We start from the raw sequence: 22,480 nt of genomic DNA on the forward strand, positions 1-22,480 counted from the left end.
ACTGCCTGAGGCAGGAAGAAATCAGTTTAAGTGGTGAAAACTACTGTAAACTTAATGTGAAAACATTCCAAGGTTTCATCCTGTATAGCATAAAAGAGGAATTTTACTAAGTAAGACTCATTTTAATCAAGTGAACATCAAGGAGCTATAATCTTATTTATATCTGCATATAACATTGGCTATAAAGGCGCATGCACGTGCTCCCTCCTCCCCTTGTTGCACTTTGTTAGTAACCTCATGCACAGTGTTTGAAGTCCTCAGGTGCTAATCTGGTGACAGACTCGCAGGAAGACAAAAGCTTGCCGGAACACATGGTTTTCAGATGCACTTCTGTGTAAAGTGCTGTAAATAAGTTGATGTCCTGTGTGAGTCCTCCTCTCATCTGCTCACCTCCATTGTGGTGGAGGAATTAAATCACTTTCAGTTACTAGATTTTGGCCAGGAAGCAAGGCAGAGGGTTTCAGGCTCAGGACCAGAGGTCTGGTTGGTAACGTTGGCTTTTTATTGGCTCTCTTCCCTGGGTGCTCTTGAGATCACTTTTGGAGGGCAGATGTGGTCTTGGGGCAGTGTATCTTAGACTCACTCCACATATATGTCCCTGGGTAGGGAGTGAGGAAGAAGCAGGAGTTTGCTGGATAATCCCATCAGGGAGAAGATTAAAGATACTTTCTGAAAGGGGAAGGAACAAGGGATTAAGAGAAACACTTTCTCTAGTGTTAGTACTATCCTTCAAAACTGTGGTTAAAAGAGAAGCTGGGGTGGTAAGGACTCAAAAAAAAAAAAAAAAAAAAAGAAAGAAAGAAAGAAAGGAAGAAAAGAAAAGAAAAAAAAGTGACAAGAGTTGGAGCTGAAGGAGGCAGAGGCTCCCAGACCTGGCAGTATATTAAAGTCACTGGTGTGTGCGTGTGGTGGCTCAAGGAGGGAGTAAAAATAGCAGCATCCACTCCCACCCACTCTTTACTAGCAGGACTCAGGGATTGCTAGTTCTCCTCCCAGGTGGTTGAGAACCCTGGTCACAGAGCAAAAGAGAGTCTGGGCCTGGAAAGTGGGGATAGCACACAGGCCTGCAGGCACAGCAAAGTCACTCGGGCAGTCTGAGTGGGAAAAATGAGAAGGTACAAGTCAGAGAGCTCACCATTTTCTGTTTGGGGAAGACAGGAAAGGTGGTGGTGAGAAGGAAATAAAAAAAATATGAATCAGTTAGTAGATTCTGAGGTAAGCTCATTCAACAGGTATTTGATGAGGAAAAAATAAATAAAACCTATATGATCAAAGTACCTAATGTGACTAAATATTTAGATGAAGATTCTTAATTTGTTCCAAGTTATTTCTAACTTGTTACTTTAAAATCAACAAAGACAAGCTGGATAGAAGAACAAATATTTTAAATACTTTGTATCTATGATCCATAGCCTGTCCTTGATGATGGTGTCAGGGCAGATATTAGGAGTCAGCTATTCCCTTAACCCTTGGTCTTCACACACCTCCTCAGGACCAAACATATGGCCTATGTGGTCTAGGCTATAACAAGGGGGTTATTGGGACAAGAAAATCTGAAAGTATATTTAAATTAAGAAAATCCCATAGTCAATTAGAAATAACCTGATAGAGTCCATTTGGCCAGTGCTCTTCTCTACTAAGTGTCTTTCTTATTTCTTATTTCTTAATTAATTAATTAATTAATTAATTTATGCTTGGGGAGGCTATTAAATATGGTAGCACGCTGTTTTTGTTTATGGTACTGCACAATACATATTACAAACAAATAAAAGTAAAATTACCCATGTATCTTCACTTGGCAGATGGTACAGTCCAATTAGACTTTTCTGAACTAGCACCTTTAATTTCAGGCCCTTTCTTGATATATATGTATCCTTGAGGAGTCCTGTTTACCTGATTTACGAATGAAGCACTGTCTGTGTCGTAATGGATGCATCAAAGGCTTTGATTTTCCTGGCAGGGTTATTTTCTTAGGTTACTATTTGATTATTCCTGATGTTTTCAGCATCTCAGGGGAGGGATCGCTTACTGAGTTCAGAGGTCAAGGTTAACACTTTCTTTTCTGGATTCAGTCAGTCAAATCCCATCCTGTCTGTTTTCCACACCACTCAAAACAGGCTATGCTTTGTGAATTCCCTTCATCAGCCAGGGACTTTAGGGAGTTTTTCATTTTTTCACTTACACAGAATTTGTGTCCTGAAGATGAAGAGAAATAAGTTTATTTTATAAGTAATCTCTAAAATTATCTTCTATGCTCAGGCAAGGATATGTAGTTTTGATATTTCTTATAAAAATTCCTCTCTTTGTATTGTTTTTTTTTTTTTTTTTTTTTTTTTTTTATTGTTATGCAATTACAGTTGTATGCCTTTTCTCCCCATCCCTCTACCCCACCCCAGGTGAACCCACCTCCCTCCCCGCTCTCCACCCTCCCCCTTGGTTTTGTCCATGTGTCCTTTATAGTAGTTCCTGTAATACCCTCTTCCCACTATCCCCGCCCCCACCCCCCACCCCCGCCCTGGCTATTGTTAGATTGTTCTTAACTTCAATGTCTCTGGTTATATTTTGTTTGCTTTTTTCTTCTATTGCTTAGGTTCCAGTTAAAGGTGAGATCATATGGTACTTGTCCCTCACTTCCTGGCTTATTTCACTTAGCATAATGCTCTCCAGTTTCATCCATGCTGTTGCAAAGGGTATAAGCTCCTTCTTTCTCTCTGCTGCGTAGAATTCCATTGTGTAAATATACCATAGTTTTTGGATCCACTCGTTTGCTGATGGGCACTTCGGTTGCTTCCAGTACTTGGCTATTGTAAATTGTGCTGCTATGAACATTGGGGTGCACAGATTCTTTTGGATTGGTGTTTCAGTGTTCTTAGGGTATAATCCCAGCAGCGGAATTACTGGGTCAAAGGGCAGTTCCATTTTTAGTTTTCTGAGGAAATTCCATATTGTTTTCCACAGTGGCCTCACCAGTCTGCATTCCCACCAACAGTGCACAAGGGTTCCCTTTTCTCCACATCCTCTCCAACATTTGTTTGTGGATTTGTTTATGTTGGCCATTCTGACTGGTGTGAGATGATACCTCATTGTGGTTTTAATTTGCATCTCTCTGATGGCTAGTGATGCTGAGCATCTTTTCATATGTCTCTGGGCCCTCTGTATGTCTTCCTTGGAGAAGTGTCTGTTCAAGTCCTTTGCCCATTTTTTAATTGGGTTGTTTGTCTTCCTGGAGTGGAGTCGAGTGAGTTCTTTATATATTTTGGAGATCAGGCCCTTGTCTGAGGTATCGTTGGCAAATATGTTTTCCCATACTGTTGGTACTCTTTGTAATTTGGTGCTGTTTTCTTTAGCCATGCAGAAGCTTTTTATTCTGATGAGGTCCCATTTGTTTATTCTTTCCTTTATGTCCCTTGCTTTAGGGGATGTGTCTGTGAGGATGTTGCTGCGTGGAATGTCTGAGATTTTCCTGCCAATGTTTTCCTCAAGGACTTTTATGGTGTTACGGCTTATATTTAAGTCTTTTATCCATCTTGAGTTTATTTTCGTGTATGGCGTAAGTTGGTGATCGAGTTTCATTTTTTTGCACGTAGCTGTCCAGATCTCCCAACACCATCTGTTGAAGAGGCTGTTTTTGCTCCATTTTATGCTCCTGCCTCCTTTGTCAAATATTAATTGATCGTATAGACTTGAGTTTATTTCTGGGCTCTCTATTCTGTTCCATTGGTCTATGTGCCTGTTTTTATGCCAGTACCAGGCTGTTTTGATTACCGTGGCTTTGTAATACAGTTTGATATCAGGTATTGTGATCCCTCCTGCTTTGTTCTTCTTTCTCAAAATTGCTGCAGCTATTCGAGGTCGTTTATGGTTCCATATGAATTTCTGCAATGTTTGTTCTATATCTGTGAAATATGTCATGGGTACTCTAATAGGGATTGCATTGAATCTATAAATTGCTTTGGGTAGTATGGCCATTTTGATAATGTTGATTCTTCCAATCCATGAACATGGTACATGCTTCCATTTGTTTGTATCTTCCTTAATTTCTTTCTTCAGTGTTGTGTAGTTTTCTGAGTACAGGTCTTTTACCTCCTTGGTTAGGTTTATTCCTAGGTACTTTATTTTTCTTGTTGCTATATCGAATGGGATTTTTTTCCTGATTTCTGTTTCTGCAGTTTCGTTGCTGGTGTACAGGAATGCCTTTGATTTCTGGGTATTGACTCTGTATCCAGCTGTTTTGCCAAATTCATTTATTAGGTCGAGTAGTTTTTGAGTGGAGTCTATAGGGTTTTCCATGTACACTATCATGTCGTCTGCAAACAGTGACAGTTTCATTTCCTCCTTTCCAATTTGGATGCCTTTTATTGCTTTTTCTTGTCTGATTGCTGTGGCTAGGACTTCCAATACTATGTTGAATAGGAGTGGTGAGAGAGGGCATCCTTGTCTAGTTCCTGATCTTAGTGGGAAAGCTCTAAGTTTTTGTCCATTGAGTGTGATGTTGGCTGTAGGTCTCTCATATATGGCCTTAATTATGTTGAGGACTGCTCCCTTTATTCCCACTTCGCTGAGTGTTTTTATCAGAAATGGGTGCTGTATCTTATCAAATGCTTTTTCCGCATCTATTGATATGATCATGTGATTTTTGTCTTTGCTGTTGTTGATGTGATGTATTATGTTTATTGATTTGCGAATATTGTACCATCCTTGCATCCCTGGGATGAATCCCACTTGGTCATGGTGGATGATCTTTTTAATATATTGCTGGATGCGGTTTGCTAATATTTTGTTGAGAATTTTAGCGTCTATGTTCATCAGCGATATTGGCCTGAAGTTTTCTTTCTTCGTTGTGTCTTTATCTGGTTTTGGGATTAGGATGATGTTGGCTTCATAAAAAGAGTTTGGGAGTCTTCCATCAGTTTGGATTTTTTCGAATAGTCTGTGAAGGATAGGGGTTAGTTCTTCCTTAAATGCTTTGTAGAAATCTCCTGTGAAACCATCTGGTCCAGGGCTTTTGTGTGATGGGAGTTTCTTGATGACTTCTTCAATTTCCTTTGCTGATATTGGTCTGTTCAGGTTTTCTGCTTCTTCTTCATTCAGTTTTGGAAGATTATATTTTTCTAGAAATGTGTCCATTTCATCTAGGTTTTCAAATTTCTTAGCATACAGGTCTTCATAGTAATTTCTTACGATCCTTTGTATTTCTGTGGTATCAGTTGTAATCTCTCCACTTTCATTTCTAATTCTGTTTATTTGGATCCTCTCTCTTTTTTTCTTGATGAGCCTACTTAAAGGCTTGTCGATTTTGTTTATCTTTTCAAAGAACCAGCTCCTGGATTCATTGATCCTTACAATTGTGCTTTTAGTCTCTATGTCATTTAGTTCTGCTCTGATCTTGGTTATTTCCTTCCTTCTGCTTGCTCTGGGCTGTCTTTGTTGTTGTTCCTCCAGTTCTTGTAGGCGTAGGGTTAGGTTGTTTGTGTGAACTGTTTCTAACTTCTTAAGGTAGGCCTGTATTGCTATGAACTTCCCTCTCAGGACTGCCTTTGCTGTGTCCCATAGGTTTTGGGTTGTTGTGAGTTCGTTTTCATTTGTTTCCAGGAAGTTTTTGATTTCTTCCCTAATCTCATTCTTGACCCATTCATTGTTTAATAGCATGCTATTCAGTCTCCATGCTTTTGAGTGTTTTGGGTTTTTACCCTTGGGGTTGGTTTCTAGTTTCAGACCCTTGTGGTCAGAGAAGATGCTTGATATGATTTCAATTTTCTTGAATTTGTTGAGGCTTGCTTTGTGTCCTATCATGTGGTCTATCTTTGAAAAAGTTCCATGGACACTTGAAAAGAACGTGTATTTTGCTTCTTTGGGATGAAAAGCTCTGTATATATCAGTTAAGTCCATTTCCTCTAAGGTATTGTTAAGTGACACAATATCTTTGTTGATCTTTTGTTTGGAAGACCTGTCCATTTTTGATAGTGGGGTGTTAAAATCCCCTACTATAATTGTGTTGCTGTCAATATCTTTCTTGAAATCCTCCAAGATTTTCTTTATGTATTTGGGTGCTCCTATGTTGGGTGCATATATATTTACAATGTTTATGTCTTCTTGGTGGATTCTTCCTTTGAGTATTATGAAGTGACCTTCTGGGTCTCTCTTTATGGCCCTTCTTTGGAAGTCTATTTTGTCAGATATGAGTATTGCTACCCCTGCTTTTTTTTCCTGTCCGTTTGCTTGGAAGATTTGTTTCCAGCCCTTCACTTTCAGTCTGTGTAAGTCTTTTGTCCTGAGATGGGTTTCTTGTAGGCAGCATATGTGTGGGTCATGTTTTCTTATCCATTCAGCTGTTCTATGTCTTTTGATTGGAGCATTTAATCCATTTACGTTTAAGGTTATTATCGATAGGTAGTTATTCATTGCCATTATTTCCTACCTGTGTTCCTCTGTCTTTCTCTTTTCCTTCCTTTCCTTAAAGCAGTCCCTTTAGCATCTCTTGCAGAGCTGGTTTGGTGGAGCTGTATTCTTTTAGACTTCTTTTGTCTGGGAAACTCTTTATTTGGTCTTCTATCTTGATTGAGAGCCTTGCTGGGTAAAGTAGTCTTGGTTGCAGGCCTCTGGTTCTCAGTACTTGGAATATTTTTTGCCATTCTCTTCTGGCTTGGAGCGTTTCCATTGAGAAGTCAGTTGCTAACCTTATTGGGGCTCCCTTGTATGTTACTTCCTTTTTCTCCCTTGCTGCCTTTAAGATCCTCTCTTTGTCTTGGAAATTTGCCATTTTAATTATGATGTGTCTTGCAGTGGGTCTCTTTGGGTTCCTCTTGTTTGGGACTCTCTGTGATTCCTGGATTTGGTTGACTTTTTCTCTTCTCAGATTAGGGAAATTTTCCATCATTACTTTTTCAAACAGGTTTTCTATCCCTTGCTCTTCTTCTTCTCCTTCTGGTATTCCTATTATACGGATATTGTTACGTTTCATGTTGTCCTGCATTTCCCTTATTGCCTCTTCATTCTTTCTGAGCCTCTTTTCCTTTTCTTGCTCCTTCTGGGTGTTTTTTTCTACTTTGTCCTCCAGCTCGCTGATCCGATCCTCTGCTTCGTCAAGTCTGCTTTTAATTCCTTCTACTGTGTTCTTCAATTCAGAAATTGTATTCTTCATTTCCTCTTGGCTCTTGTTGATATTTTCTATTTCCTTTTTCATGTTGATATAGTTTGCAGTGAGTTCATTGTAGTTTCCTTGTAGTTTCTGGTAGTTCTCTTTGAGCTCAGAGAGCTCAGTGAGCTTCCTGATGACCATTGCTTTGAACTCAGTATCTGATAGTTGACTTGCCTCTTTTTCGGTTAGTATTCTTTCTGAGACTTCCTCCTTTCCTTTCATTTGGGAATTGTTTCTTTGTCTTCCCATTGTTTGTGAGGCTCTTCTTGTTGGCCTCTGCGTCTTAAATTGCTTTGTTCTGACTCCCTGGATTTATGATATGAACTTCTATGGTAGAATGCCAATGGGATTCGGTGGTGCTGTCTCCTTACTCTCCTGTGCTCACTGGTCTTCAGCTGACGTTTATGTGTTTAACACGGTCTAACTCTAGTCTTTTCAGCACTCCAGGTTTTATTGTCTCACCTGTGGGAAAAAGAGAAAGGGGGGGCAAAAGAAAAGAAAAAAAAAAAACCACACACACACACAAAACAAACCAAAAGAAAGATGGGAAGGAGGGAAAAAGGAAATAGGAAAGGAGGAAAGGAAGGAAGGAGGGAAGAAGGAATAAAGAAAGATCGGAGGCAAGATAAGAAGGAATTTTAGCAAAAATTAAAACATAGAAATAGATAAAAGAAGGCAGGAAGAAGACATAAAAATGGTAAAGGATGGGAGGAAGAAGGAATGAAAAAAAAGAGAGAGGAAGAAGGAATTCAGGGGGAAAGGAAAAAAAAAGAAAAAGGATAAAAAAAAAAAAATCTTCTGTTGGCTTTAAACCGGTCAGGTTATTTCTGCTGGTGTCCTGTCTGTGCAACGGGAGGGGGTGGTTGGAAGGATTGGTTTCACTTTTCTCTCTTCCTGGGTCACACTCTTCGCTGTTTTGTAGGTGTGGTCCCTGGCAGTCAATCAGTCCGTTGATCAGCCAATCCAGCCGCTTTGGCTTGTGACGCGTGCGTGCGCAGCAGGGGAATCCAGCCGCTTTGGGTCTGTGACGTTATTTTGTGCCCTGAGCGCGCAGCCGGCGGACCAATCGAGCCGCCAGGGCTTGGAACGCTGGCGCGCAGGTGGCGGATTCAGCCGCCTTGGGGTTAGGACACTCGCCAGCAGCTTTGTATTTGGAAAACAGGCCCCCAGCCGGCCCTGTGCTTGGTGAGCGCGCGCAGCCCGCTGAGCCACAGGCTCTGTGCTTGGGGGCCCGATCCAGCCGCCCTGGGCTTGAGTCTCTCGGGCGGGCGGGGCCGCCCTGGGACTGAATCACGCGGCACTGGGTTCCGAGGTTTTGGGCCTGTGGGTGGAGCAGCTAGTCTCTGCTCCAAATTATCTCGGAGGTTTCAGGTGTGGGCGCCCCTCTGGGGTTTCAAGTGTGGGTCCCGTTCGCTAATCTGCTCGCGCGCGCGACCGGACCTCAGGTGAGCGTAGCAGTCCAGGGGTGGAGGGGGAGGGGCGCCAGGGGCCTCGGCTACTACCGAGAGTTCTCTAATTAGCCCCTGAGTGTCTCTATTTTCTTTTTCTTTTTGAGAAATTCCTCCTTTTCAAGCCCCCCTGGTCTAATCAAGCACCTGGCTGCTCACAGCGCAGCCTGGCCCTCTCCCAAGACTCCTGCCGCAGCCCCTGCGCCAGGGCTGGCGCTTCTGCCGCCCTTGTACCGCGCGGTCCTGGGTCCCGTGGACCTTATTGTCCTTGAGCACTCTTCTTACCGTCAGATCTTTCAGTGTCCTCTATCTTTGGTCTCTGATCTTCGTATATGCTGGAATACTGTTGGCTGTTCGCTCTGCTCCTCAGATCAGCTAGGTATTTCCCTGGCGTTGAGGGGAAGTGGACTCCGCTCCCAACTATGTTGCCGCCATCTTGTCCGAACCTCTTTGTATTGTTTTAGGCTGTATTTTTTTTTCCTTTCCTCCATGGGAAGCCTAATCAAAGTTTAACAAGTCATTATAGACTGTTATAATTTTGTTTTTATACTTCTAGGCATTAGGTTAAAATGACCAAGAAGTATTCATCTTGGCATCTTCATGATCATTAATATGAAAAGCCCTCAGCTGAGGTTATGTAGTTACTCAACTTATATCTCATTATGATGTTAAGAAAACAATTTTCCGTAGCAACCACAATGCCAAAAGGAAGAGATATGGGTATCACTCATCACCAATTAAGTGATTAAAAAAAATGTGAGAGTCAGTGACAGAGATATTTTTCCAATGGTACCCAGGGTAGCCTTACTTTTCCATGATGTTGAAAGGATGTTTTCACAATGGCAGCACCAGTCTTGAAAGTACTTCTTCCCTTCATCGCATGTAGGTTCAGCAAGCACTTTAGAACCCTGACCCCCTGTGTTGTGCTGGGGGAGGGAGCAAAGGTGAAGATAAGGGTTCTAATGTTTCCTTCACACTCCCTGAAGATGACTTGAACATTCTCTGGGTTCATACACCCCACCGAGGATGCCATTTTAGGAAACTGAACAGATTGCAAGGAGTGGAACTGTTTTGAATATGTGGGCATTTGGTCCAAGTCCCCTTTCTATGCCATTTTAAATTCACTGATATATTATTATAAAAGGAATGGGTAGGCCTGGCCACATGGCTCAGTCGGTTGGAGTGTCCTTCAGTACACGAAAATGTTGCTGGTTCAATTCCTGGTCAGGGCACATATGTAGGTTTTGGGTTTGGTCCCCAATTGAAGATTGTGTGGCAGGCAACCAATTGATGTTTATCTCTCTCTCCTCCCCTTTCTCTCTCTGTAAAATCAATGAAATCAATGGAAAGATGTCTTAATGGTGAGGATTATCTAAAAAAAAGCAATGGGTAAATGGTTACAAAAGGAATCCATATGCAAATACTTCAGTAATTACTAAGTGAATGAATAATGAGTGAAGTTAGTGAACTGAGGCCCTCCTGCTGGTCTGGGTTGTCAGTATGATCTTGGAAGAAGAAACAATGTCTGACATGATTTTAATCAGTTAACAGGGGGTGATAGTGATCCTTTCAAGAGTAACATGCTTAACAGCACTGTCCTATCTTTTTAATCAGGAAAAAATAGGCTCAGTTTTTGACAAGTAGCCAGATGGATTTACAGGCTTGTGCTTCCTACTTCAGCAACTTCCACATAACTTCATACTGAAGTTGTCTGGAAACAGAAAAGGAGAAATACAACTTGTGTTTTTTGGAATCTCTTCTGTCAGAAGTTCCTCTAGATGTCAGTATTACACAGGGAAACAAAAATATAATAGTCTGTGGCTATGTTTTAAATGGTAAAACATAGGTAATATATATGGTGAAGAAAAAACAGCCTCAAGAGGAAGCTGGCTTCTTATATTCCTCAGGATAGAACCACAGACTCTCCTGTTGCTTGTCAGACTGCTGTGCCCAGAGGATGTTGGCCTGTGTTGTGGACATTTGCCACTGACACTCTAGCTGGCCTTAGAGGCAAATGCTGATTGATCATCAGTCCACAGAGTCTGACAACCAAATTCTCACTTTTACATATTAATGGATTGACATTGACCAAAACATACCAGTTTTCATTATTAAGTCCATGGATGCTTTTATCATTGTGTTCATGCTATCCAGAATAAATCCAGAAAGAAGTACAATGTGAATCCACCAGGATTTTTAATTTCAAAAGAGAAGCATCATAAGACAAACTAATAAAATAGCTTAAAAGCAACTTGCTGGACTTTTTTGACTACTTTGGGTATGTGCTTTCAAAATTAGACTTAAATTCTCTCTTTCTCTTGCCTCTCTTCCATGTTAATCCCAATCTTTTGACCAATAAGTGTTTATTTCTTTTTAAATTATATTTTATTGATTATCCTATCAAATTTGTCCTGATTTTTTGCCCTTTGCCCCTCTTCAACCAACAGCCCCACTCCCTCAGACAATCCCCCCACCATTGTTCATGTCCATGCATCATGCATATAAATTCTTTGGCTACTCTATCCTATACTGTACTTCACATCCCCATTGCTATTCTGTAACTACCTTTGTGTACTTCTCAATCCCCTCACCTCTTCACCCATTCCCCCACACACCCCTTCCATCTGGCAACCATTAAATGCTCTCTGTACCCATGATTCTGTTTCCGTTCTTTTTGTGTGCTTAGTTTGTTTTTAGATTCAGTTGTTCATAGATATGTATTTTTTCTTTTAATATATTTATTGATTATGCTATTACAGTTGTCCCATTTCCCCCCCCCTCACTCCACTCCATCCTGCCCACCCCCTCCCTCCCACATTCCCCCCTATAGTTCATGTCCATGGGTCATACTTATAAGTTCTTTGGCTTCTACATTTCCTACACTATTTTTACCCTCCCCCTGTCTATTTTCCACCTATCATCTATGCTACTTATTCTCTGTACCTTTGCCCCCTCTCCCCCTCCCACTCCCCTATTGACACCCCTCCATGTGATCTCCATCTCTATGGTTCTGTTCCTGTTCTAGTTGTTTGCCTAGTTTGCTCTTGTTTTTGTTTTAGGTGTGATCGTTAATAACTGTGAGTTTGCTGTCATTTTTACTGTTCCTATTTTTGATCTTCTTTTTCTTAGGTAACTCCCTTTAACATTTCATATAATAAGGGCTTGGTGATGCTGAACTTCTTTAACTTGACCTTATCTGAGAAGCACTTTATCTTCCCTTCCATTCTAAATGATAGCTTTGCTGGATACAGTAATCTTGGATGTAGGTCATTGCTTTTAATCTTGGGTAATGTAATTATGATGTGCCTTGGTGTGTTCTCCTTGGGTCCAGCTTCTTTGGGACTCTCTGAGCTTCCTGGACTTCCCAGAAGTCTGTTTCCTTTGCCAGATTAGGGAAGTTCTCCTTCATTATTTGTTCAAATAAGTTTTCAATTGTTTGTTCTTCCTCTTCTCCTTCTGGCACCCCTATAATTCGGATGTTGGAACGTTTCAAGATGTCCTGGAGGTTCATAAGCCTCTCCTCATTTTTCCGAGTTCTTGTTGCTTCATTCTTTTCTGGTTGGATGTTTCTTTCTTCCTTCTGGTCCACACCGTTGATTTGAGTCCCAGTTTTCTTCACATCACTATTGGTTCCCTGTACATTTTCCTTTGTTTCTCTTAGCATAGGCTTCATTTTTTCATCTGGTTTTCGAACAGATTCAACCAATTCTGTGGGCATCTTGATAACCAGTGCTTTGAACTGTGCATCCGATAGGTTGGCTATCTTTTCCTCGCTTAGTTGTTTTTTTCTGGAGCTTTGAAGTGTTCTGTCATTTGGGTCTTTTTTTTTTTTTTTTGTCTTGGCGTGTCTATTACTTTAAGGGGTGGAGCCTTAGGTGTTCCCCGGGGCGGGGTAACGCTAGTGGCTGTGCTGTGACGTTGTACGTGGGGGGGGGGGCCGAGAGGGAGCAATGGTGCCCGCCTCACTCTCCTCCAGATTTCAGTCTTTCACTCCGATACCCACAATCAAACTGGGCCCCTCTGGCGCTGGTTCCCCAGTGGGTGGGCTTGTGCACACTCTAGGCTCCTGTGGGTCTCTCCAAGGACATCTCCCGTGAGGCTGGGAGTCTCTCCTGCTGCTGCCCCAACCCCCACAGGCGCTTTCAATCAGAGGTTTGAGGCTTTATTTCCCGGAGCCGGAGCCCTGGGTTGCGCAGTCTGCTTCGCTTCCCGCCGTTCGCCCGGTTTATCTGTGTGGGAATGTGGGGCCCCAGGGTGCTACCCACTGCTCTACCTGCCCTGTTCTCCGCCACTCTGAGTCCGGCCCTCTCGGTTTATCTGCGCAAATGTACGGTTGCAGGGTCTGCTAGTGTTCGGACTGCCTGCCCCGTTTGTCCCACACTCCTCCAGTCTCAGTCCCGCCAAGGCAACGTGAGTCCTCTCCACTCGGCTGCCCCATCTCCACCCCTCCTACCGGTCTGGATGAATGTTTATTTTGTATTTCCTTGGTGTCGGACCCCCTTGCCGTTAGATTTTCTGTCAGTTCTGGTTGTGCGAGGAGGCACAGTGTGTCTACCTACGCCGCCATCTTGGTTCTCCCCATAGATATGTATTTTTAAACATTTTATTGTTCATAGTTTTTCTTTTTTTCTTTGAATTTTTTAAAATTGTTGTTCAAGTACAGTGTCTGCATTCCCCACTTACCCCCACCCCAGCCATCCCCACCTCCCACCCTCGATCCTACCCCTCTTTGGCTTTGTCCATGTGTCCTTTATACATGTTCCCTGACAATTCCCTCCCCCACTATCCTCTCCCTCCTCCCCTCTGGTCACTGTCAGTTTGTTCTTAATTTCAATGTCTCTGGTTATATTTTGCTTGCTTCTTTGTTTTGTTGTGATCTCACCTATAAGTGGAACCTGATCTTGTTTTTCTTAAGTAAGTCTCTTCAACATTTCATATAAAATGGTTTGGTGAGGAAGAACTCCATTAATTGTTTGTTTTTTGTTTTGTTTTGTTTTGTTTGGTCTGGGAAGCTATCTGCCCTTCGATTCTAAATGATAGCTTTGCTGGGTACAGCAATCTTGGCTGTAAGTCCCTGCTTTTCATTACTTTGAATATTTCTTGCCAATCCTTTCTAGCCTGCAGTGTCTTTTAAGAAATCACCTGAGACTGTTTTGGGAATTCTCCTATAGGTAGCTAAATGATTTTCTCTTGCTGCTTTTAAGATTCTCTCTTTATCTTTAACCCTTGGCATTTTAATTATGTGTCTTGGAGTGGGTCTCTTTGTACTCATCCTGTTAGGGACTTTATGTGCTTCCTGAACTTGCATGTCTATTTCCTTCACCAAATTAGGGAATTTTTCTTTCACTGTTTTTCTCTTTTTTTTAAACATTTTTTTATCGTTGTTCAAGTCTTCTGTCTTTTACACCCACCCCTCGCCACAACCCCAGCACCCCCTTCCCTTGTTTCCACCCTCCCTTGTTATTGTCCATATGTTCTTTATAATTGTTCCTGTAAACCCTTCACCGGTTTCCTCCGTATCTTCTCCCCTCTGGTCACTGTCACCCTGTTCTCAATTTCAATGTCTTTGGTAATACTTTGCTTCCTTGTTCGTTTTGTTGATTAGGTTCCTGTTAATGGTGAGATCATATGGTATTTGTCCCACACTGCCTCGCTTATTTCACTTTGCATAATGCTCTCCAGTTCCATCCATGCTGTTGCAAAGGGTAGGAGCTCCTTCTTTCTTTCTGCTGCATAGAATTCCATTGTGTAAATATACCACAGTTTTTTGATCCACTCATTTACTGATAGGCATTTAGATTGCTTCTAGCATTTGGCTATTGTAAATTGTGCTACTATGAACATAGGGTTGCATAGGTTCTTTTGGATTGGTGTTTCACGGTTCTTAGGATATAATCCTAGTAGTAGAATTGCCAGGTCAAAAGGCAGTTCCACTTTTAGTTTTCTGAGGAAATTCCGTTCTGTTTTCCACAGTGGCTGCACCAGTCGGCATTCCCACCAAAAGTGCACTAGGGTTCCCTTTTCTCCACATCCTGTCCAACACTTCTTGTTTGTTGATTTCTTTATGATGGCCATTCTCACTGGTGTGAAGTGGTATCTCATGGTGATTTTAATGTGCATCTCTCTGATGGCTAGTGATGCTCCGGATCCTTTCATATGTCTCTGGGCCCTCTGTATGTCCTCCTTGGAGAAGTGTCTGTTCAAGTCCTTTGCCCATTTTTAAACGGTTGTTTATCTTCCTGCAGTGGAGTCATGTGAGTTCTTTATATATTTTGGAGATCAAACCTTTGTCTGAGGTATCATTGGCAAATATGTTTTCCCATACTGTTGGTTCTCTTTGTAATTTGGTGCTGTTTTCTTTAGCCATGCAGAAGCTTTTTAATTTCATGAGGTCCCATTTGTTTATTCTTTCCTTTATGTCCCTTGCTTTAGGGGACATGTCACTGAAAATGTAGCTCTGTGGAATGTCTGAGATTTTCCTGATGCTGTTTTCCTCTAGGACTTTAATGGTGCTGTGACCTATATTTAAGCCTTTTAGCCACCTTGATTTTATTTTTGTGTATGGTGTAAGTGGTGATCCAGTTTTACTTTTTTGCATGTAGTTGTCCAGATCTCCCAACACAATTTGTTGAAGAGGCTATTTTTGCTCCATTTTATGCTCCTGCCTCCTTTGTCAAATATTAATTGACCATAGAGACTTGGGTTTATTTCTGGGCTCTCTGTTCTGTTCCATTGGTCTATGTGCCTGTTGTTATGCCAGTACCAGGCTGTTTTGATTACCATGGCCTTGTAATACAGTTTGATATCAGGTATTGTGATCCCTCCTGCTTTGTTCTTCTTTCTCAAAATTGCTGCAGCTATTATGGGTCATGTATGGTTCCATATAAATTTCTGAAATGTTTGTTCTATATCTGTGAAATATGTCATGGGTACTTTAATAGGGATTGCATAGAACCTATAAATTGCTTTGGGTAGTATGGCCATTTTGATGATGTTAATTCTTCCAATCCATGAGCATGGTACATGCTTCCATTTTTTTGTGCCTTCCTTAATTTATTTCTTCAGTGTTGTGTAGTTTTCTGAGTACAGGTCTTTAACCTCCTTGGTTAGGTATTTTATTTTTCTTGTTGCTATATCGAATGGGATTTTTTTCCCTGATTTCTGTTTCTGCAGTTTCGTTGTTGGTGTACAGGATTCCTTTGGATCTCTGAGTATTGACCTTGTATCCAGCTGTTTTGCCAAATTCATTTATTAGGTCAAGTAGTGTTTTGCTGGAGTCTATAGGATTTTCTATGTACACTATCATGTCATCTGCAAACGGTGACAGTTTCATTTCCTCCTTGCCAGTTTGGATGCCTTTTATTTCTTTTTCTTGTCTGATTGCTGTGGCTAGCAGTTCCAATACTATGTTGAATAGGAGTGGCGAGAGAGGGCATCCTTGTCTTGTTCCTGATCTTAGTAGGAAAGCTCTTAAGTTTTTGTCCACTCAGTATGATGTTGGCTGTAGGTCTCTCATATATGGCCTTTATTATGTTGAGGAATGCTCCCTTTATTCCCACTTTGCTGAGTGTTTTTATCAGAAATGGGTGTTGTATCTAATCAAATGCTTTTTCTGCATCTATTGATATGATCATGTGATTTTTGTCTTTGCTGTTGTTGATGTGATGTATTATGTTTATTGATTTGCGAATATTGTACCATCCTTGCATCCCTGGGATGAATCCCACTTGGTCATGGTGTACGCTCTTTTTAATGTATTGCTGGATGCGGTTTGCCAATATTTTGTTGAGAATATTAGTGTCTATGTTCATCAGCGATATTGGACTGAAGTTTTCTTTCTTTGTTGTGTCTTTATCTGGGTTTGGGATTCCCTTACTATTCTTCTTTCTTCTTCTTTCTTTCTTCTTCTTTCTTTCTTCTTCTTTCTTTCCTTTCCTCTTCTTTCTTTCTTCTCCTCCTCCTCCTCCCTCCTCCTCCTCCCTCCTCCCTCCTCCTCCTCCCTCCTCCTCCCCCCCTCCTCCTCCTCCCTCCTCCTCCCTCCTCCTCCTCCCTCCTCCTCCTCCTCCCTCCTCCCCCTCCCTCCTCCTCCTTCCTCCTCCTCCTCCTTCTCCTCCTTCCTCCTTCCTCTATCCCTATTAAATGGATATTATTACATTTCATGTTGTCCTGCATTTCCTTTAATAGATCTTCATTCTTCTGAGTCTTTTTTCCTTTTCTTGCTCTTTCTGGGTGTTTTTTTCTATGTTGCCCTCCAGCTCATGAATTCAATCCTCTGCTTCATCTAGTCTGCTTTTGATTCCTTCTACTCTGTTCTTCAGTTCAGAAATTGTAGTCTTCATTTCCTCTTGGTCCTTGTTGATAGTTTCTCTTTCCTTTTTCATGTTGATATAGTTTGTAGTGAGTTTATCATAGTTTCCCTGTAGTTTTTGGTTATTCTCTGAGAGCTCATTGAGCTTCCTTATAACCATTGCTTTGAACCCAATATCTGATAGTTGAATTGCCTCTATTTCATTTAGAATTCTTTCTGAGGCTTCCTATTTTCCTTTCATTTGGGGTTTGTTTCTTTGACTTCCTGTTGTGAGATTCTTCTTGTTAGCCTCTGCTTGTTAAATTGATCTGTTCTGACTCTGTGGGCTTGTGGTGTGAACTTCTATGGTAGGAGATCTATGAGTTTCAGTGGTGCAGTCCCTTTGATTTCCTGAACTTGCTGCTCTTGGGATGGCATTTTTGATGGTTCTCTGGTTGTATTTGTGTTTCAATTGTTGTTGTCTTTATTTTGTGTGTCCTTCCCTCCAGCTGTTTGACTGAGGGTCACTCTTCCCACCACATCTTGTATGCTGTTGTGCAGGTGGGGACAAATTGTGTCAAAGCTGGTTCTTCTGTCTGTCCAAGTTTATGAGGCTTCTCTTTTTCTATTGTTTAGTTTTTTGTTCTGGATATTTTTTCCATTGTTTAGTTGTAATTCCAAATTTGTCCTGGGTGGAGGTTAGTGTGGCTTTCACTGACACCTATGCTATCTTCCTTTATTATCTGTTGGTGGTTTCTTTGTTGGTGGATTCTCTCTTACAGCAGGTGTATTGGTGTTCACAGCTCCCACCTACTCTTTTATGTGATCAATTGAAGGGGGAAGGCAAAATGAATTAAGACAGCAGGAGTGTATTCTATGGGATTTAAAGTACCAACCCATAGAGAAGAGTTAGGAGATCCTTTGTATAAGTATAGTGTTGACTGTGATATTTCACCCAGCTAGCCACTGTTTAGAACAGGTAGAAAAGAGGTAAGACTCTTGTTAGAGGGAGGAAGGATTGTGAGTTGAATCCTGGAAACAGAGAGCTTGTGGGAAGTCAGATTTTGAGATATAGTGAGATTAAAGGATAGAAAATGGGCATAGTGTATGAGAGAATAGAGTTAACCACAACAGTAATAAAGTTCCGGAAATACTGAAATGGGCTAAGATCCAGGAGGGGTGCTGTGTGTTATTTACAATTGTATGGAACAACAATTATTTACACTAATATTGGAACAACAATCATATGACAGAATCTATATGATCTGAATAACAAGAATAGGAAGTACACAACCTAGAGTATTGTGTTATTGGAACATAAGTGAAGTGAAAGAAGGAAAATTAAAATACACTATGAAAGAGAGAACAAAGAAAACCAGTCAAACAATGCAATTAAACACACAAATAAAACAAGGAAAATTAAACAGAAAAAAGAGGTATAAAAATACTAAAAATAAATAAATAAAAGAAGTAAAAATAATGAAAAAAAAACAAATAAACAATAACATGCAACTTCTCTCAAATAGCAAAGTGAAATTTGTCTCAGTTTCTCAGTTGTTGGCATTAGCCTTGTGATCTCTCTTTGGTTCTGACTCTAGTCCTTTCATAGCTCCAGGTCATATTGTCTCACTTTGGGGGGGAAAAAAAAAGACTCATGTTGACTTTAAACTAGCCCAGCCAATTCTGCTGGTTTTCCTGGCTGCAGCAGGCTGAGGGGAGTTGGGCTTCACTTTTCTTCCTTCCTATGGTTTTGTGAGGATGGGGGCCAGCTTTGGGAGGAAATCTTCACAGTGGCCTAGCCTCCAGCCCAGTTCCTCCATTCACTTGCAGACCCACAGTGCCCCAGGCTGGGACCTTCAATCTACCAGTTGTGCTGTCCTTGAGGTGTACTAATTAGGGGCAACTCACACACCGCCATGGGTGTGAGGCACTCTCAAAGTCTCTTCAGGATAGGTTAGCTCCCCCATTGAGTTAAGTCTTTCTGGGGACTGCTAACTCCCTGAGCCCTGCTGCTCTCCTCTGTGGGAGATGCCTCCTCCTTCCTCTTAGCACGCCAGCCTGGCCATGTGGGGTGGCGGCACTACTGGAACTGTGGTGGGAAGGCCACACCGCTGTTGGGGTGGGGACAGGGGCAGGGGGCTGGCTATTGTGACAGCAGTGGGGGCGGGGCCTCAGCTGCTGCGGTGTCCAAAGACATTCTGAAAGTTAGAACAGGGAGGGAGGATACTATTGGCATCTGGTTGGTAGATGCCAGAGGTTCTGCTAAACATCTAATAATGCCCATGGCATTTCCTAAAATAAAGAATTATCCAACCCCAAGTGTCAGTATTGCTGAAGCTGAGACATCCTGATGTGATATGTAACCTCAATTACACAATTGTGTATTCACAGGCTAAGGAGAAAGTGTGGTTATACCCTGACCTGAAGGAAATGGCACTGGCCAAAGGAAAGAGGACATCAGCCCTCACAGGTAACAGCTTTAGAAGACTAGATATTTATGAAGAGAGAAAGCTCTGTTATAAGAGTCCTGTTGTTCTTATTCAGAGGAAGTTACACATTCATAAAGTCCCATGCCTGGAGAAGTGCTGTTTGAATATCTTTATTTGATTGGCTTTGGATCCTACTAGTTACAAACTAGAAAATCTTTCAAAATCTAATTGTCGGTCAGTAAGTCATGTTCACTTCTACTTTGCTTTTCAAAGGCTTTTATCTGTTGAAAAGACAAACCTGAATGGAGATGCCATTATGGGAAGATAAAATTATATTGATCATATATTGTAATGCATCCTACATTAAAATATTTGTATCCTATGGTGGCTTTTAGAGAGACCTTCCCAGAAGAACCAGTCTTCCTCTGACAAAGAAAAGGTTAATAAACTCAACAAGAAAAATTCTGAGAAGACCAATGCCTCTCTAATTCAGAGAAGTTTTGCCACATTTCATACAAAAAGATCACATGGCGTGGTAGAAGATTTTGCTCTAAGAAAGTCCATAGAGCCAAGAGAAGATACAGAAGAGACATTTTATGTGCACCGAGAGTGAACAGACAAGAATATAATAGTGCTGGGGATGATAGGCAAGCTACGGTGGATAAAAATGAATGTCCAGTATTCAAAGAAAAGGAAAATGGGCTTCATTCTAAGGAAGATACCAGTGAAAGAGAACCTGAAAAAAAGAGGGGTCATTGATTGCAAATGAAGCAGTGATGGACAAGAGTTCAAATAAAAAGCAAAATGATAATGAAACTAATGGTAATCAGTTCTGTAAAAGGTAGGGGTAAAAACATTGTACATCTACACGTGATGTTTTTGTAAGTCTGTGCCATTGCAGTTTAAGGCCATGTCAAAGGGATAACTGAAGTAAGTTTTTAAAGCAATGGTTTAGAAACCAATTTTCATGTGTGTAGATTTTTTTCAGCCATGTTTTCATGCCATTATTTTTCTTCATTCCTGTGACATGTTTATACATTTCATTGTTTTCTAAGCTTCCTATCAACTGAAAGACAATAACAGTGAATATTAGTATTCACATAAATCAATATTTTAAAAGATCAAGTAAAATTTTTTTATTTTTAAAACATAGAGCACATCCTTCCTAAGATCAAGAATTGAAAGATGATCAGATTTATCTATAAGTTAAAATCTAATTCTTAAAAAGTTTACCTACCTTTTTCTGTATGATAAGTTGTCTATTCCCCCAAATATTGTGAGGATTGAGTAAGAAGTAGATTATTGGATGAGTCCTACTCAAGTGCAAAGTTTCACATGTAAATGCAGGTAATTATATAGCCAATTAAAATTATTATTCTACATAATGATGAGCCACAGAATTTATTTGGAACATAAAATATCCAAACATCTATGGTCTCTTTTTTAAGGATTTAAGATACAATTTTTATTTCATTTTTATTACAGTATTTGAAACCTAATCATGGAGAAGTCTCATTTTCCAAGAATTAAACACTACATTTACTAAGAAAGTCTGTCTCCTCAAAGATGTGCCTCATAAGGTCTGGAGCTCTTGCAAAACTGAGATGAGGTCAAGTCTTTCACCCATAAAGGCTAATTCTCACTGCTAATATCCAGACAGTTTACTGCTTCTTTTATTATGTTTTAATTTAGTAATTTCTCTCTTTTATAAAGGAAGCGAAAAAAAATAAAGATCAAGCCAGTTAGGTATTCATGAAATGACTACTTTTGTAAAGGGTCAGTGGAATAATTTAGGGTCCAAATGAAGTCATTGGCGAGATTCTCTGGGATCCTCATTTTGCTGCTCAGATCTGATAGGGAAGCATGTTACTCCATTTTATCCCCCAGAACTGACACTGCCAACTGTCTGTCATGAAGCTTAAATCCCTTCACCAAAACACCATTTTGAGGCAGCTTTAGTTAGCCATTTGACCAAAACTATGAGAGCTGCAGCTGAGTTTTATTTTCCAGGTCTATCAGCAATGTAAAAGCCATTTCTACATCATGAGTCCTGGGAAATGCAGCAATAAGACCCATTTTCCAGAATGCTGAACAAATAGAGCATGCTGTCAGTAGTAAGCAGAGCATGATGGAAGAACAATTCATCAAAGAGGACAGCAAAATGTGCAGAACAAATGTAGCAGGGACAGTTGAAGGACACACATTGAGAAGGACACAGGAAACCAGACAAGTCCAGGGGAGCTCACAAGGCCAACCCCTGGAGTCCATTGGAATTCAGACCTCTGGACAGCAAGATCTGGTGACTCCATTGGCTAGGAAATGGATTTGTTTCAGCCTTTTCAAGTTTCTTAACCTCTTCAGCAAGTACGTCCAACTAAATTTCACTGAGCCTAAGAGCCTGAAGGAGACATTATGCCATATTGATGCCATTTGTGAATGTAACTTGATCACTTTTTTGATCTGAAGAGATGAATGCCACCAACAGAATTCTTTTGTGACTTCTTTATGGTGTGAGAAGTGAATGTCCATATCAAATCAGATTCCCAGAGATTTATATTATCTCAATTAAAAAAATATTAGCACTTGGCAGAGTGCCTAACACAAGTATTTGAGAATTAAATTTTTGAAAGCAAATTTTTATCTATTCACCTCTTTTTGTATCTTTTGTATGTATGTAAGCAAGTACATGCAATGGATGCTAAATAATGAATAAATGGGGAAATTAATAGGTTCATAGCAAGTAAACTTTAACAATAGTAATCCTGGAAGAGCAAAAAGAATACTGGAAGAATACAATTTTGTATTTTAGAACTAATCCTGAGGTGAACTATAGTTTAAACACTTAGTATAGAAGGTAAAAAGTGGGAGAAATTTGAGAGCTGTGGAATATATATTTTAGCCAGTTTTACTGAGCCTTTTATTTCCAGCCAGAAAAAACATTCATGATTGTGCCTTAAGTATATCTTAAATAAAGGCTAAAATATTTTGGAAAATAATATGTAATAATATCAAACATTTCAATGACATGAGGGAACTTTTTATGTTTTTCTCTCTCATTTTTAATTAAAATAATGTACTACGTTTGTGGTTCTTAAAAAATGGAACAAATAATATCTCATGTTTGAATTTAAATAGCCTCAGATCTGGAAGTATAACCTATTTGTGTTGTATTGAGATA

The 22,480-nt window shown here is 40.6% G+C and overlaps 1 protein-coding gene across 4 annotated transcripts in view; it reads left to right on the top strand.

Annotated features, from left to right (window-relative positions):
• Positions 1–22,480, top strand: part of MYLK4 (myosin light chain kinase family member 4) — a 142,798-nt gene that overhangs the window by 95,199 nt on the left and 25,119 nt on the right. For all 4 annotated transcript variants that reach the window (XM_045189114.2, XM_053920433.1, XM_045189115.2 and 1 more), the window contains one exon: positions 19,265–19,343. In XM_045189114.2, coding sequence (XP_045045049.1) covers positions 19,265–19,343 — 79 coding nt within the window. The remainder of the gene's footprint in view (positions 1–19,264; positions 19,344–22,480) is intronic.

Source organism: Desmodus rotundus, chromosome 3, assembly GCF_022682495.2.
Source record: "Desmodus rotundus isolate HL8 chromosome 3, HLdesRot8A.1, whole genome shotgun sequence".
Taxonomy (NCBI): Eukaryota; Metazoa; Chordata; class Mammalia; order Chiroptera; family Phyllostomidae; genus Desmodus; species Desmodus rotundus.